This window comes from Anolis sagrei, chromosome 4 (genome assembly GCF_037176765.1).
Source record: "Anolis sagrei isolate rAnoSag1 chromosome 4, rAnoSag1.mat, whole genome shotgun sequence".
Taxonomy (NCBI): domain Eukaryota; kingdom Metazoa; phylum Chordata; class Lepidosauria; order Squamata; family Dactyloidae; genus Anolis; species Anolis sagrei.
This window is the reverse complement of record NC_090024.1, coordinates 89,981,144-89,997,752: the sequence shown is the minus strand read 5'-3', so window position 1 is coordinate 89,997,752 and position 16,609 is coordinate 89,981,144. Positions and strand designations below refer to the sequence as shown.

The following is a 16,609-nucleotide window of genomic DNA, read 5'->3' as shown; positions in this document are numbered from 1 at the left end:
TCCAACTCTTCGTAACCTCATGGACCAGCCAACGCCAGAGCTCCCTGTTGGCCGTCACCACCCCCAGCTCCTTCAAAGTAAATCCAGTCACTTTAAGGACGCCATCCATCCTTCTTGCCCTTGGTCGGCCCCTCTTCCCTTTTCCTTCCATTTTCTCCAGCATCATACTCTTCTCTAAGCTTTCCTTTCTTCTCATGATGTGGCCAAAGTACTTCATCTTTGCCTCTACTATCCTTCCCTCCAACGAGCAGTCGGGCTTTATTTCCTGAAGTATGGACTGGTTGGATCTTCTGGCTGTCCAAGGCACTCTCAGAACTTTCCTCCGACACCACAGTTCAAAAGCATCTATCTTCCTTCGCTCAGCCTTCCCTATGGTCCAGCTCTCACATCCATAGGTGACTATGGGGAATCCCATTGCTTTAACTATGCGGATCTTTGTTGCCAGTGTGATGTCTCTATCCTTCAATATTTTACCGAGATTGGTCATTGCTCTCCTCCCAAGTAAACTCCCGTATGAGTTTACACTGCCATATATTCCAGCTCAATAATCTTGATTTTATATGGCAGTGTAGACAGGGCCAATTCCCCCCCCCCCCGCCCCCCGCATCGACACTGCCATATAATCCGGTTTCTGAATCCAGATTATCTGCTTTGAACTGAATTATATCAGTCTACAGTGCTATATAATCCAGCTCAAAGCAGATAATCTGGATTCAGAAACTGTATTATGTGGCAGTGTAGAATTAAAGCAAAGTACTATTGCTTGGGGAGCCCCCAGTGGCGCAGTGAGTTAAACCGCTGAGCTGCTGAACTTGCTTACTGAAAGGTTGCCAGTTCGAATCTGGAGAGCAGCGTGAGCTCCCGCTGTTCGCCCCAGCTTCAGCCAACCTAGCAGTTCAAAAACATGCAAATGTGAGAAGATCAATAGGTACCGCTCCAGCGGGAAGGTAATGGTGCTCCATGCAGTCATGACAGCCACATGACCTTGGAGGTGTCTATGGACAACACTGGCTCTTCGGCTTAGAAATGGAGATGAGCACAAATCCCCAGAGTCAGACACAACTGGACTTAATGTCAGGGGAAAACCTTTATCTTTACCTACTATTGCTTGGAAAGGTTTATTTAGATGTCAAGGTATTGGGAAAAGGGTATTCTCTCCTGTCCATTAAATATTTAAAAATATAATTTCGGTATCTGATGAAAAAGGGCTGGTAAAGATACTAAAGGAAGGCAAATAGAGTAAATTGAAGAACAGGTGTAAGTGAATTTCAGTATCTCCTTCTCTGCAATGCTAGAAATTTGGCGGAGGAAGGAAAAGCTGTTTCTAGGGCAGAATTTTTATTAGGGAGGAAAGACGTTATCTTGAGCACATACATAATACTATCCTTACACCCCTAAATGTCTCTCAGCTCCCAGAATCCCCACTCAGTGGCTTGGGGGATTTTAATACCACAAAGGAACTCCGTAGCTGCATTTTGCCGAATGTGAAAACATATTTGGAAGGCCTTGTTGGAGGAAAAATTCTTCTATGGCTCCTGTAATGACAGCGTCTCACACTTGTGGCCAATATATCTCCCTTTAGGACAGAATGTAGATATTTTTGCCAAAATGTTTTTTTTTTCCTGCAGCCTTTGCAAAATGAGAAAGTCTGTACGAGGGGAAAAGGCAGGCTACAGGCAAAAACCGCAGTTATTAATCAACGAGTGAGGAGGTTTTGGAAAGGGGCTGTAACACTATGTTACACATTTTTTGCTCCTGGATTAAAAATGCCATTTCCAAATTGGTTCTATCATAAAAAATATGGAACAAGTTTATTAAACTGTAAAAACTTGGTTTCTGTGGTACATCCTGCAGCACATTTTCCCCTAGTTTGTCAATGAATATCTAATTCAGAGTCTCAACCAATTCAACATAGTTTTGTGTCAGCCACAAAAACCGTTTCTGGAATATAACAACTACTTTCAAAACAAGTACCGCACAATTAAACGGGAAATGACACTTTCAAACCTTTTTTCAAATTTTGTAAGATAAGGTGAAGGCAAAGATTTTCCCCTGACATTAAGTCCACTCATGTCCGAAAGGTCGCAGGTTCCAATCCGCGGAGCGGCGTGAGCTCCCGCTGTCAGCCCCAGCTTCTGCCAACCTAGCAGTTTGAAAACATGCAAATATGAGTAGATCAATAGGTACCACTCCAGCGGGAAGGTAAGGGCGCTCCATGCAGGCATGCCGGCCACATGACCTTGGAGGTGTCTATGGATAATGCCGGTTCTTTGGCTTAGCAATGGAGATGAGTACCAACTCCCAGAGTCGGACACGACTAGACCTAAAAACCTTTACCATTACCTAATAATCGCATTTGCTGAGATAATGTGACTGCAAGGGGCAGGAGCATTTGTGGATGCGTGACAAGGGTTTTTATCACACTGGGTGCATCTACACTGTAGAATTAATGCAGTTCAACACCACTTTAACTGTCATAGCACAACACTATGAAATCCTGAGAGATGTGGTTCAGGGAAGCACAAGCACTCTTTGGCGAAGAAAGTGAAAGAACTTATACAAAGTCAACTTCCATAGCACTGAACCACGCCAGTTAAAGCGAAGCCACACTGCATTAATTCAGTGTAGATGCATCAATCCACTAAGAGAAGAGTGACTGGGCAGAGGAAGGGCTGAAGCCGCTTCTGTATCTCACCCCGTTCTTCCATGCAGTATATCTTCCCATTATGCATTTACATTGGGAAGTCTATTGTCTCTGATGGGAGTGGGTTGGATGGCCACATTAGAATGCCTTTGCCCCCCTCTCCGTTCGTCTGATAATTGAACAAGACAGCTAGAAATTCCAGTACAATATGCTGCCTCCTTCCTCTGTGTAACGCTGGGAGATGGGAAAGGTTGCCAGAAAAATGTTCTCAGCTAAGAGTACAAACAGCACACTATAAATCACTTTTAAGCAGAAAGGGGGAGGAAAGAAGCAATGTTTGCAAATTAAGGTCAATTTATTAACCTGTTTTAAATAGAAAAATATTGTGATAGAAATATATCCTTATTTTAAACTGAAATGTTAATAATAATTGAGGCAAAGCGGGAATGGCGGAGGCATAATGTTATTTGTATTGTCGAAGCCTTGGCAGACCGTGCAAAAAGAATCTGTGAACCCCACCTCCTCCAAGATGAACTGAACTACCTCAACTGGGCTCTACAGGCCAATGGATACTCCACCTCAGACATCAGAAGAGCTGCAAGACCAAGAACAAACCACGAGAGTAAAGATGAAGATCCACCCAGAGGAAAAGTGTTCCTGCCATACATCAAGGGAACCACTGACCACATAGGGAAGCTGATGAGGAAACACAACATACAAACAATCTACAAACCCACCAAGAAAATCCAACAAATGCTACGTTCAGCAATGGACAAGAGGGATCCTCTCACCTCTGCAGGAGTCTACCGTATACCATGCAGCTGTGGACAAGTCTACATAGGGACCACCAAACGCAGCGCCCAGACACGCATCAAGGAACATGAAAGGCACTGCAGACTACTTCAACCAGAGAAATCAGCCATAGCAGAGCACCTGATGAACCAACCTGGACACAGCATTTTATTTGAGAACACAAAAATGCTGGACCACTCTCACAACCACCATGTCAGACTACACAGAGAAGCCATTGAAATCCACAAACATGTGGACAATTTCAACAGAAAGGAAGAAACCATGAAAATGAACAAAGTCTGGCTACCAGTATTAAAAAATTCTAAAATTAAAACAGCAGAGAGAAAAACAGGCAGGGACATCTAATCACCTTTCAAGAAGAGTTTGCTCCAGGCACAGCCAGCCCATTGTATGCTAATCAAGGTGGTCAGTTGAAAGATTCACACCCAGCCCAACTTACAAAAGCCTTTTGTCTCACCCTGGTCATTCCACAGATATATAAACCCCCTTTTTTCCCAGCTCCAGCAGACCTCACCCTCTGAGGAAGCTTGCCATAGATGCAGGCGAAACGTCAGGAGAAATGCCTCTAGAACATGGCCATATAGCCCGAAAAAACCCACAAGAACTGAGTGCATAATGTTATTTATTTATTGTGTCAGAAGCAAACCAAGGATACAGTTGTAATGTATTTAAAAACACAAGCAAAGTTTGAAAACTTGGCATTATGCTAAATGTCCTTTGGCCAGTAGCTGGCCACTTGGAGTGCCTCTGTGAGAAGGTCCTCCATTGTGCATGTGGAAAGTCTCAGGCTGCATAGGTGGTCTGTGGTTCGCTCTTTTCCACACTCGCATGTCGTGGACTCAATTTTGAAGCCCCATTTCTTAAGGTTGGCTCTGCATCTCGTGGTGCCAGAGGGCAGTCTGTTCAGCGCCTTCCAAGTCACCCAGGATGGACTCTCTCATTTGGTATCATCCATTGATTGAGGCTCTGGGTTTTAGCCTGCCACTTTTGGACTCTCGCTTGCTGAGGTGTTCCAGTGAGTGTCTCTGTAGATCAGGGGTCCTTAAACTTTTTAAACAGAGGGCCAGGTCACAGTCCGTCAAACTGTTGGAGGGCCGGATTATAATTTGAAAAAAAAAATGAATGAATTCCTATGCACACTGCACATATCTTATTTGTAGTGCAAAAACACTTAAAACAATACAATATTTAAAATGAAGAACAATTTTAATAAATATAAACTTATTAGTATTTCAATGAGAAGTGTGGGCCTGCTTTTGGCTGATGAGATAAGATTGTTGTTGTCGTTTTGTGCTTTTAAGTCATTTCAGACTTATGTTGACCCTGAGCAAAGGTCGGGTAAATGACCTTGGAGGGCCGCATCTGGCCCCCGGGCCTTAGTTTGAGGACCCCTGCTGTAGATCTTAGAAAACTATTTCTTGGTTTATGTGGTTTATAGAGCAGTGGTTCACAATCTTTGGGCCTCCAGGTATTTTGGACTTCAACTCCAAGAAATCTCAGCCAGCTTACTACACTTCTGTGTGTCCAGGAGGGAGTCTCTCATTCGGGATCAGCCATGGCATAATGTTAAGGCATAGAGACTGCATGGAGTGGTGGTGTTGATGTGGGAAAACGATTCACTATCCACAAAGAAATCCACACACACCAAGTTCCTAGAACTAATTCTTCCAGGACGGTTGTGTGTGGACTGTGCTGCTTGTGAATCTTCAGGAATGCTCTCCTGCTCCACGTGCATGGCTTTTGTGCATCGAATCAGAGGAGTGCCATCTTTTTCTGCTCTCTTTTTAGGCAGCAAAATGCCTTGGGTCACCTTGGGTCCTTTGGACAGGGTCAGAAAACGCCATGGCATAAGAAAAGGAATCACATTCTCAAAAGTGTTCACAATATGTCTGTCTATTCTGTGTGACTTCATGTGCAGCATCCAAAATCCTGCCTGGCTGTACTGAAGATCTGTAGGCTTTGATTTGAAAATAATAATAATACAATAATAATGCTATGTAATAAAATTAGAAAAAAATATGTTCCTGGTTTGAAAGTATTATTTCCTGTTTAATTCTGCGGTACTTACTTTGAAAGTAGTTGTTCTACTCCAGAAACTTTGTTTTTGTGGCTGCCACCAACAATGTTGAATTGGTTAAGACTGTGAGATATTCATTGCAAAACTATAGCAAAACGTGCTGCAGGATGCCCTGCAGAAACAAAGTTTTTGCAGTTTAATAAATGTTTATAAACCAGGAACATAAACCGTGTTACATAGTGTAATCATAAATATGCAGCATGCCAAGTCCTGCCTGAATGTACCAAAGATTTATAGGCATTGGTTTAATAGGCTTTCGATTTGTAGGCTTTGGTTTGGTTTAATAATGATAATAATATAATATAATATAATATAATATAATATAATATAATATAATATAATATAATAATATAATAATGCTATTATTATTATTATTATTTTACTGACACAAAAGCACAGTTTGTCACAGCAAACGAGATCTATATACTGGATTTCATATCAAAAAATCACAAGTTGAACACTTCCCAAGCGTCTAGGACTGTGCGATGTATTTTCGAATGATGCACACAGATCTATGATGCCCTGCCATTGTTTTTAATTGCGTCATTGTGTGTTGTTAATGTTATTGCTCTGTTTTTTGAGTTATTTTGTTGCTGTTGTTTTTACTGTTGTTGTTATTGTTTTTACTGTTGTATTTGGGCTCGGCCTCATGTAAGCCACACCGAGTTCTTCGGGAGATGGTAGCGGGGTACAAATAAAGGTTTATTATTATTATTATTAGGAATATTTTAAACAGAGGCTGTATGGCCATCTGTTAGGGGTGCTTTGATTGTGCTTTTCCTGCATACCAGAGGGTTGGACTAGATGGCCGATGTGGTTTCTCCCAACTCTATGATTCTGTAATAATTATTTTATTTTATTATAAGGGTTTTCTTTTACTTTTGATTATAATACATGTACTTGTGTATCCTGACCAGTGCTTTCGGGCTTCGGGGCACAGAGGGAGGAAAAGCTAACAAGCTGTTTTCCAGAAATTATATTAGGGTGTACAATTTTTTTGCTAGTCATCGTAAGTTGAATCAAATTCATTAAATTCATTTCTACGAGGTGATATCCGACACTTGGGCATGGCTTGCGCTAAAAATTTAAGAATCTAAACTTACCCAATGCTTTTACATTTGAATTTTGCAAACCTCAGAAGCCTTCCGAAGTCAGTTTCATTTTCAGTGCAAGGAAGCAACGCAAAGCCAAAAAGGCTGCCTTTCCTCTTTACATTAATGGTCTCCCCGCCATTGGGAGAGGGAAGCAGCAGGGAGAAAGCAGAGTTTGCTGGGAAAGAGACTGAGAAAGCACAGAACTCTGGAAAATGTAGTTTGGGATGGAGCCTTATGCCAGAGAATTCAAAAGGCCCTGCCCTAAACTACATTTCCCAGAATTCTGCTCAGCACCAGAAAGCCCCAATCAGGAGAGGGGAGAGATTTGTCCCTCCACAGCAGCAGCCAGCCAGTTTGAATGTATGGTTGAATTTGCAAAGAGGACTGACTGATACTTCTAGAAAGTAAATCTCTGTGCTGGGCTGGGAAGAAATCCCTAAATGAAAGTTCTATTGGTTCATATGAGAGACATTCAATGAGATAGCTGTTGGGACTTAAAAAATATTATTTTTTGTCAAAAATTAAAAAAATTCCCTAAAATCAGATGTATGAATATTTCCGAAAGTTGGGGGGAATGATCCCTGTTACCTTCTGTCATTGTGTAGAAAATTCAAGATCACTTTTGTAATTTTTTTTGTAATTGTTTAGACAAACTTTGAAAGTTCCCCAAAATCAGTGGATGAGTGAAACGTTCTGAAACTTGATGGGCCAAGAGTCGTATACCCCGCCCCGAGTCCCCTTTGGGGAGATGGTGGCAGAGTATAAATAAAATTATTATTATTATTATTATTATTATTATTATTATTATTATTATTATGTGTTCTGCTATTGTTGCATGTTTCACCCTGATCGCTGTAAAAACAAGGGAGAAAGTTTCCCCACTTGTGCAATTACTATAACGAAAAAGTAACGGAATTGCATTACAGTAACGGACCCGCGTTACAGTAATGAAATTTTCACATGATCACGCACCCCTACTAAGGCCACCTCTCTTCAGATCCACTGGGGAGGTTTGATTCTTACGGCCTGGCATGCATTTCCGTGTAAGAGTACAGTCAGTATCCTCAATTGCATGCCTTGTAGATTCAGCGACGTGAGCGAATTCAGCCCCGTCCCTATTGCGGCCTATTGGGCGCCTTTCCCTGCAAGAGTCGAGGAAGCGTCAGGGCGCGCGGGAAGAAGCCCTGGGCGGCGGGGGCGGGGCCTCTCCGGACAAGAGTCAAGGGCACGCGCGGCACCGTCAGGGGGCGTGGCGCTCTGAAAAAAGGGGCGGGGAAACCGAGCCGCCACGAAAAAGAGCGCTTTCTCTCACAGGAAGCAAAGCCTGACGGGAAATGCAGTTCGCGTTTGCCTCTGCCCTCATTCCAAAGCCAAGCCAGGGCACTACATTTCCCAGCATGCCTTTTTGTTCCGCTTTGGTCACGTTTTGTTTATCCCTCAGCCCATTTCACGAGGAGATGGCGTCACCGCGCCTTATGAATATGGGGATTTTTTAAAAAAGACAATGTCAATATGCCATAAGGGGGGGGAGGAGGCTTGGTGGGTGGGGCCTTGGAAGGGAAGGCGAAGAAGCGGCGGCGTTCTAAAGAGGAGCAAACAATCTCATGAATATTCATAAGTAGGGAGGGGGAAAGAGGAGAGGTTTGGCTTGGTGGGCGGGACCTTGGAAGGGATGGCGAAGAGGCGACGGCGTCGTTCTGAAGAGGAGGAGGAGCAAGCCAATCCTGTTTATGAATATTCATAAGGCGGGAGGGGAAGAGGAGGCTTGGAAGGGAAGGCGAAGAGGCGGTGGTGTTCTAAAGAGGAGGAGGAGGAGCAAGCATATCCTGATCATGAATATTCATAAGGGGGAGGGGAAAGGGAAGAGGAGAAACGGCTTGTTGAGCGAGGCCTTGGAAGAGAAGGCGGAGGCGTTCTAAAGAGGAGGAGCAAGCAAATCCTGTGTTATGAATATTCATAAGACGGGAGGGGGGAAGAGTAGAGCCTTGGCTTGGTGGGTGGGGCTTTGGAAGGGAAGGCGAAGAGGAGGCAGAGTAGATCTGAAGAGGAGGAGGAGCAAGCAAATCCTGTTCATAAGGAGGAAGAGTGTGGAGGCTTGGTGGGTGGGGCCTTGGAAGGGAAGGCGAAGCGGCGTTCTAAAGCGGAGGAGGAGCAAGCCAATCCTGTTTTATGAATATTCATAAGGCGGGAGGAGGGGGGAAGAGAGGAGAGTAGAGGCTTGGTGGGTGGGGCCTTGAAAGGGAAAGCGAAGAGGCGGTGGCGTTTTGAGGAGGAGGAGGAGCAAGCAAATCCTGTTTATTATTATTATTATTATTATTATTAACTTTATTTGTACCCCGCTAGCATCTCCCGAAGGACTCGATGCGGCTTACAAAGCCCAAGGCCTCAAAACATAACATAACAATACACAACCTAAAGCAAATCAAAAACAGTTAAAGCAATATAAACAACAAGCAATAAAACAATACACCAAGACACAATAAAACTGGGCCGGGCCAGAGTAAAGGGTACAGATTAAAAGTGCTGATGTGACAGGTGATATGTAAGGATTATAGGGTAAGTGCAGTGTGCTAGCAATCTTAATTTCTACTACAGTGCTTCTGGGACTTGTCGTTGGAGTTTTCCTATTCTGGAAAGGCACATCGGAACAGTCAGGTCTTCAAGTTCTTCCTAAAGACTGCCAACGTAGGGGCCTGTCTAAGATCTTTGGGGAGGGTGTTCCAGAGTCGGGGGGCCACCACAGAAAAGGCCCTGTCTTGCATCCCCACCTGACGCGCCTGCGACGCAGGCGGAATCGCGAGCAAGGCCTTTCCGGATGAACGAAGTGAGCACGTGGGTTCATAAACGGAGATGTGGTCACGCAGGTAGGATGGTCCCAAACCGTTTAGGGCTTTGTAGGTAAGCACCTGCACCTTAAAATGCGCTCGGAAAATAAACAGCAGCCAATGGAGCTCCTTGAACAGGAGGGTTGACCTCTGTCTGTAGGGAGCACCAGTTAACATCCTGGCCGCTGCCCGTTGGACCAGTTGAAATTTCCGAGCCGTTTTCAAGGGCAGCCCCATGTAGAGCGCATTACAGTAGTCCAATCTAGAGGTGACTAAGGCATGGACCACATTGGCCAGATCAGCCTTTGCGAGGTACGGTCGCAGTTGACGCACAAGTCTCAATTGTGCAAAAGCCCTCCCGGACACCGCCGACGCCTGAGCCAGGCTTCAGCCCCCCCCCCCCGAAATTCTCATGATGGTCCACAAAAAGGCCTTACTGGTGCATTATTTAAACTGTTATGTTTATTCATATCATGATCTGATCACTATACTCAATATATCCCACATGCATGGGGGTATTGGGGTAATGATACAAAAGATTTGCTAGGGTAGACCCTCTTTCACTCAGACTCAGCCCCCCCCCCCAAACAAACGCCCCCCCCCCAATGGAAATCCTGGCTACGGGCCTGGCCTGAGCCTCAAGCGTAAGCGATGAATCCAAGAGGACTCCCAAACTGCGGACCTGTGGCTTCAGGGGGAGTGCATATTCATAAGGTGGGTGGGGGGGAGAGTAGAGGCTTGGTGTGTGGAGACTTGGAAGGGAAGGCGAAGAGGAGGCGGTGGCGTTCTCAAGCGGAGGAGGAGCAAGCAAATCCTGTTTATGAATATTCATAAGGCAGAAGGAGGGGGGAAGAGAGGAGAGTTGAGGTTTGGTGGGTGGGGCCTTGGAAGCGAAGCGAAGAGGCGATGACGTTCTGAAGCTGAGGAGCAAGCTCCTCCTATTTATGAATATTCATAAGGAGGGAGGAGGAAGAGAGGAGAGTAGAGGCTTGGTGGGTGGGGCCTTGGAAGCGAAGCGAAGAGGCGATGACGTTCTGAAGCGGAGGAGGAGCAAGCAAATCCTGTTTTTATGAATATTCATAAGGCAAGGCGAGAGGAGGGGGGAAGAGAGGAGAGTAGAGGCTTGGTGGGTGGGGCCTTGAAAAGGAAAGGCGAAGAGGGTTTTATGAATATTCATAAGGCGGGAGGAGGGAGGGGGAAGAGAGGAGAGGCTTGGCTTAGTGGGTGGGGCCTTGGAAGGGAAGGCGAAGCGGAGGAGGAGGCGGAGGCGCGCGCTTGCCTGCCTCTCCCGCCCAGTCCAGTCAGCGGCTAATGGCGCGCGCGGCGAGGCTGAGCCGGATGGAACGCGGAGGAGACAGCGGCGGAATGTTCGCCATGGCGACCTAATCCCTCCCCTTCGCCTCCTTTCTTCGGAACGTTCGCTAACCCATCCTAATGGAACCTGCGCAGCAGCAGCAGCAACAACCAGAAGGAGACGGGAGCGCCATGGGCCTTGAAGGAGCCCAACAGAGGCGACGCAAGCGCGGGGGAGCGGCCGCCGTTGCCGCCGCCAAGGGGACGCCGGGGACGACTCCTTCTTCTGCCTCCTCGGCTTCCCTGGCTTCGTCCAACGGGGCCAACTCGCTCCTGGTGAGGCGAGGCCGCCTCAAGAGGAACCTCTCCTCCGCCGCCTCGCCCTCGCTGCTTCCTCCTCCTCCGGCTGCTCCTCCGGCCTCGCGCAGCCTGGACCGGAAGGCGCTTCTCCTTCTCCCGAAGCCCCCGCGGCAGGTCCAGCCTCTGCAGGCGCCGGAGCGGGACTGGGTGCGGCGGGACCTCCGCCGGGGCTGCGTCCATGTCTACTACTCCAACCACCACCATCACCACCACCACCACCACTGCTACCTGCTGCCGGTGCTGTGCACCTTGGAGACCACCGCGGGGCAAGTGGCAGCCAGGCTGCAGCAGCAGCAGCAGAGGAGGGCAGGAGGAGGGGCTCTCCGCGTCTTGGGCCAAGAAGAGGGCCAAGGAGAAGCCGAGGAGGCCCATCTCGAAGGAGAAGACGAAGAGGAGGAGGAGGGGAAGGCCTCCATCTACCTGTCGGGCCCGCCGATCTCCTGCCCGTCCCTCGCCGGCGGCTCCGACTCGGAGGGCTTCAGCCCTAGCGCCGAGGGAGAAGAAGGAGGAGGAGGAGAAGAAGAAGGCTTTTCCTCCTCCTCTTCTTCCTCTTCCTCCTCCTCGGCGTCTTCCTTGGAGGACTTGGAGGCCGAGGAGCCCAGGAGGAGGAGGAGGAGGCGGAAGAAGAAGGAGGCCATGGAGGAGGAAGGAGAGGAAGAAGAAGATGAAGAAGGCGCCCCCTCTGCTGCTCCTGCTACTACGACGACGACGACTACTAAGGCCGCGGCTTCCTCGCCTTCAGCAGCAACGCCTCCTCTTCTTCCTCCTCCTCCGTCCCCGCCGCCGCCCCCCCTGGGCCTCTACGTCCAGCTCCACGGGGAGACCGCGAGGCGCCTTTCCCCCGCCGAGAAGCCCCTGCGCCTCCAAAGCGACTACCTCGCGCAGCTGGGCTTCCGCGACCCCTGGCGCGCGCAGGAGGAGGGCATGGACTCCGAGACCGGCTGCCTCATCCGCTTCTACGCAGGTAGCTCGCCGGCTAAGTGGGTGGGTAGGTGGGTGAGTGGGTGGGGGATCTGGCTGGCCCTCTGCCGGGAGGGATTGGGTAGTGCCTGCTCGCCTCCCTTTGAATCTCCCTGCCTTCGTGCTGTGTGTGGCTTCTCAGGCCCCTTCTGCACTGCCATATACAGTCCAGGTGATCTGCTTTGAACTGGATTCTATGGCACTGTAGATGTGCATTATCTGCTTTGGTAATCTGGGTTCTATGGCAGTCTAGATGTCCATTATCTTTGGTAGACTGGGTTCTATGTCAGTCCAGATGTGCATTATCTTTGGTAATCTGGGTTCTGTGTCAGTCTAGATGTGGATTATCTGCTTTGGTAATCTGGGTTCTATGTCAGTCTAGATGTGCATTATCATTGTTGGTAGTCTGGGTTCTATGTCAGTCTAGATGCACATTATCTTTGGTAGACTGGGTTCTATGCCAGTCTAGAAGTGGATTATCTTAGGTAGACTGGGTTCTGTGTCATTCTAGATGTGGACTATCTGCTTTGGTAGTCTGGGTTCTATGTCAGTCTAGATGTGGGTTATCTTCTTTGGTAATCTGGGTTCTATGTCAGTCTAGATGTGCATTATCTACATTGATAGTCTGGGTTCTGTGTCAGTCTAGATGTGGATTATCTGCTTAGGTAATCTGGGTTCTATGGCAGTCTAGATGTGCATTATCTTTGGTAGACTGGGTTCTGTGTCAGTCTAGATGTGGATTATCTGTTTTGGTAATCTGGGTTCTGTGTCAGTCTAGATGGGCATTATCTTTGGTAGACTGGGTTCTATGTCAGTCTAGATGTGGATTATCTGCTTTGGTAATCTGGGTTCTATGTCAGTCTAGATGTGCATTATCTTCATTGGTAGTCTGGGTTCTCTGTCAGTCTAGATGTGGTAATCTGGGTTCTCTGTCAGTCTAGATGTGCATTATCTTCGTTGGCAGTCTGGGTTCTATGTCAGTCTAGATGTGGACTATCTGCTTTGGTAATCTGGGTTCTATGTCAGTCTTGATGTGGATTATCTTCTTTGGTAATCTAGATTCTATGGCAGTCTTGATGTGGACTTTATGGCAGTGTAGACTATCTGGATTATATGGAAGTATTGAATAGTATTAGTAATGATGATAATAATATTTTTATTATGTGTCAGTAAAATAATAATAATGTATTGCCGAAGGCTTTCATGGCCGGAATCACTGAGTTTTCCTGGCTGTATGGCCTATTATATCAGACATAAAGGTAAAGGTTTTCCCCTGACATTAAGTCCAGTCGTGTCCAACTCTGGGGGGTGGTGCTCATTTCCATTTCTAAACCGAAGAGCCGGCCCTATCCATAGACACTTCCAAGGTCATGCGGCTGGCATGACTGCATGGAGCACCAGTACCTTTCCGCAGAAGTGGTATCGATCTCCTCACATTTGCATGTTTTTGAACTGCTAGGTTGGCAGAAGCTGGTGCGAACAGCGGGGAGCACCCCCTGCTCCCCGGATTTGAACCGCCAACCTTTTTGTCAGCAATTTCAGCAGCTCAGCGGTTTAACCTACTGCGCCACCGGGAGCTCCCATGGCAGTGTAGATGTGGATTATCTGCTTTGAAAAATCTGGATTATATGGCAGTGCAGAATAATAATAATAATAATGCTTAATGTATTGTCGAGGGCTTTCATGGCCGGAATCACTGGGTTGCTGCGAGTTTTCCGGGCTGTATGGCTTATATTATATCAGACATAAAACAAACATAAAACATAAAAACAGAAGTTTCGATTTCCCAGAGTCAACAGAGTCTCTCAGGGCCTTGGATTTAACTCCCACATATTAGAATCATAGAGTTAGAGAAGACAACATGGGCCATCTAGGCCAACCCGCTGCCAGGAGGAAAAGCACAATCAAAGTATCTTTAATAGATGGCAATCCAGTGTCTGGTATAAATGGTTTGTCCAGCTGCCCTTAGAATCATAGAGTTGGAAGAGACCACATGGGCCATCTAGTCCAACCCTCTGCCATTCAGGAAAAGCACAATCAAAGTATCCCTGAGAGATTGCCATCCAGCCTCTGGTACAATGGGTTGTCCAGCTCCCCTCAGAATAATAAAATAATAGAGTTGGAAGAGACCACGTGGGCCATCTAGTCCAACCCTCTGCCATTCAGGAAAAGCACAATCAAAGTATCCCTGAGAGATTGCCATCCAGCCTCTGGTACAATGGGTTGTCCAGCTCCCCGCAGAATAATAAAATAATAGAGTTGGAAGAGACCACGTGGGCCATCTAGTCCAACCCCCTGTCATGCAGGAAAAGCACAATCAAAGTATCCCTGACAGATAACCATCCAGCTTCTGTTTAAAAGCTTCCAAAGAAGGAGCTTCCACACACTCTGAGGCAGAGAGTTCCACTGCTGAACAGCCCTTGCAGTCAGGAAGTTATTTTTTCTAATGTTCAGGTGGAATTTTCGTTGATTTGAACCCATTTCTCTGAGTCCTAGGTCCCTTCTACAGAGCTGAATAAAATCCCACATTATCTACTTTTAATTGGAGTAAATGGCAGTGTGGACTCAGATAACTGAGATTTTCTGCCTTGATATTCTGGGTTATATGGCTATGTGAAAGGCCCTTTAGTTTCCAGGGGAGCAAAAAACAACCCTACTCACTTTTCCTTGTGGCATCCATTCACATATTATACAGGGTTATCATTCTCTTCTTCAGGCAAAACAGACTCATTTCTTTAAGACGCTCCTCATAGGGATTCATGGTCTCCAGACCTTTGATAGTTTTTAGTTGCCCTCTTCTGGACCCCTTTCAGCTTGTCAATATTTCTTTTGAACCATGGTGCCCAGATTTGGATATAGTATTCCTGGTGAGGTCACAGTTAGGAATTGTGGAGTTGAAGTCCAGAACACCTGGAGGGCCAAAGTTGGCCCATGCCTGACCTACCGTATAAAAGTATTGCTATTATTATCATTCACTTTCTTTATATCCTGCCTTTCAAGGCACCCAGCAATCCCACACTGTAGCCAAATTTACAAAGCGCAATACAAAAGTTAAAAAACAAATAAATAGTTAAAAAACAAATAAATGCAAGCTCAGGGCCAAGTTATTTCATATATCCCCATATATGAAATAACTAAAATATTTAGTAGCAAAGATTTTTTTATTGTTTCAGCATCTTATTTAGATACTTAGTTTCTGTTAGTGCTCATACTTATACACACTTCATTTTCATGTAACATTTCTTTTTTCTGCATCTTCTCTTTTTATTCTTCCTTTTCTGTGATGACATTTGTTATTGTTAACACCCTTCAACCCCACCCCGCTATTGCCCTTCCCTCTGACCACATACTTGCCCTATATCTTGAACCAAGCACACAATTTCCTTAACTTCTGTACAATATTTGCATTGGCTTCGCCTCTTTCTGTGCATTCTATACATGTCTTCCATTTATTTTTAATTTCTTTTGTTTTACCCTCTTTCTGATAGCTCAAGGTACGCAACTTTGCTTCATGCCCAAAATTATTACAAATTTTTAATATAAAATGACATTAAGACTGTGTGGGAGTCCCTGGTGGTGCAGTGGGTTAAACCTCTGAGTTGCTGAACTTGTTGACCAAAAGGTCACAGGTTCAAATCTGGGGAGTGGTGTGAGCTTCCGCTGTCAGCCCCAGCTTCTGCCAACCTAGCAGTTTGATAACATGCAAATGTGAGTAGATCAATAGGTACTGCTCCAGTGGGAAGGTAATGGCGCTCCATGCAGTCATGCCGGCCACATGTAAAGGTGTCTACCGACAACACCGGCTCTTCGGCTTAGAAATGATGAGCACCAACCCCCAGAGTCAGACACGACTGAACTTAATGTCAGGGGAAAACCTTTACGTTTACCTATATCTGTATGTGACATATAAATATTTTCTTTTTTTCGTTCAGACTTGGGTCCCATCTCTAAGATACCTCCTTATATACAGATACTCAAATACAGGTTTTCCAAAATCTGGGTTTGGGGGGTGGGGAGACATCTGAAATCCCAAACACTTCTGGTCCCAAGCATTTCTGATAAGGAGAACTCAATCTGTATTAATTTTCCTGGTCTGATTGGATGAGGAATAGGACTGTATGTATGGGTGAGCATTAAGGAAGGCATTTCATTTCATTTCAGAAAATTCTTTCCAGTTTTCCTTGAAACCTGTTGGCTAATTTAGTGAAACTCATACCCTCCATCCTTCTAAGAAATGTGTGATGGTTATGTTTTGGGAATTCAAGTAATGCAAAGGAATTGGTGCTGGGCATCCCCTTTTCTCATTCAGGTGTTTCAGGAGGGAATCCTCCCCCTTCCATACAATTCTGATGTCTGGATTGAAGTGAAAATAACACACGAACAAACCCAGCAAATACAGAGGTGCAAATATGTATGTTACTAGAATTAACCCACGTAGCTTCTTTGTTCTTGGCCCATGCCTAACATTGGATGTGCCAATGTTGTCTCCGTTGTGTGTCCGAAAGCTAGAACTGGGTGTCCATTTGTACCACAGAAATGATTA

General features: G+C 46.0%; 1 protein-coding gene across 1 annotated transcript in view; it reads left to right on the top strand.

The window, feature by feature from the left end:
- The first annotated feature begins 10,694 nt into the window (after positions 1–10,694).
- Positions 10,695–16,609, top strand: part of PHLPP1 (PH domain and leucine rich repeat protein phosphatase 1) — a 210,259-nt gene continuing 204,344 nt past the window's right edge. The window contains exon 1 of the mRNA XM_060774717.2: positions 10,695–12,070. Coding sequence (XP_060630700.2) covers positions 10,888–12,070 — 1,183 coding nt within the window. The 5' untranslated portion in view covers positions 10,695–10,887. The remainder of the gene's footprint in view (positions 12,071–16,609) is intronic.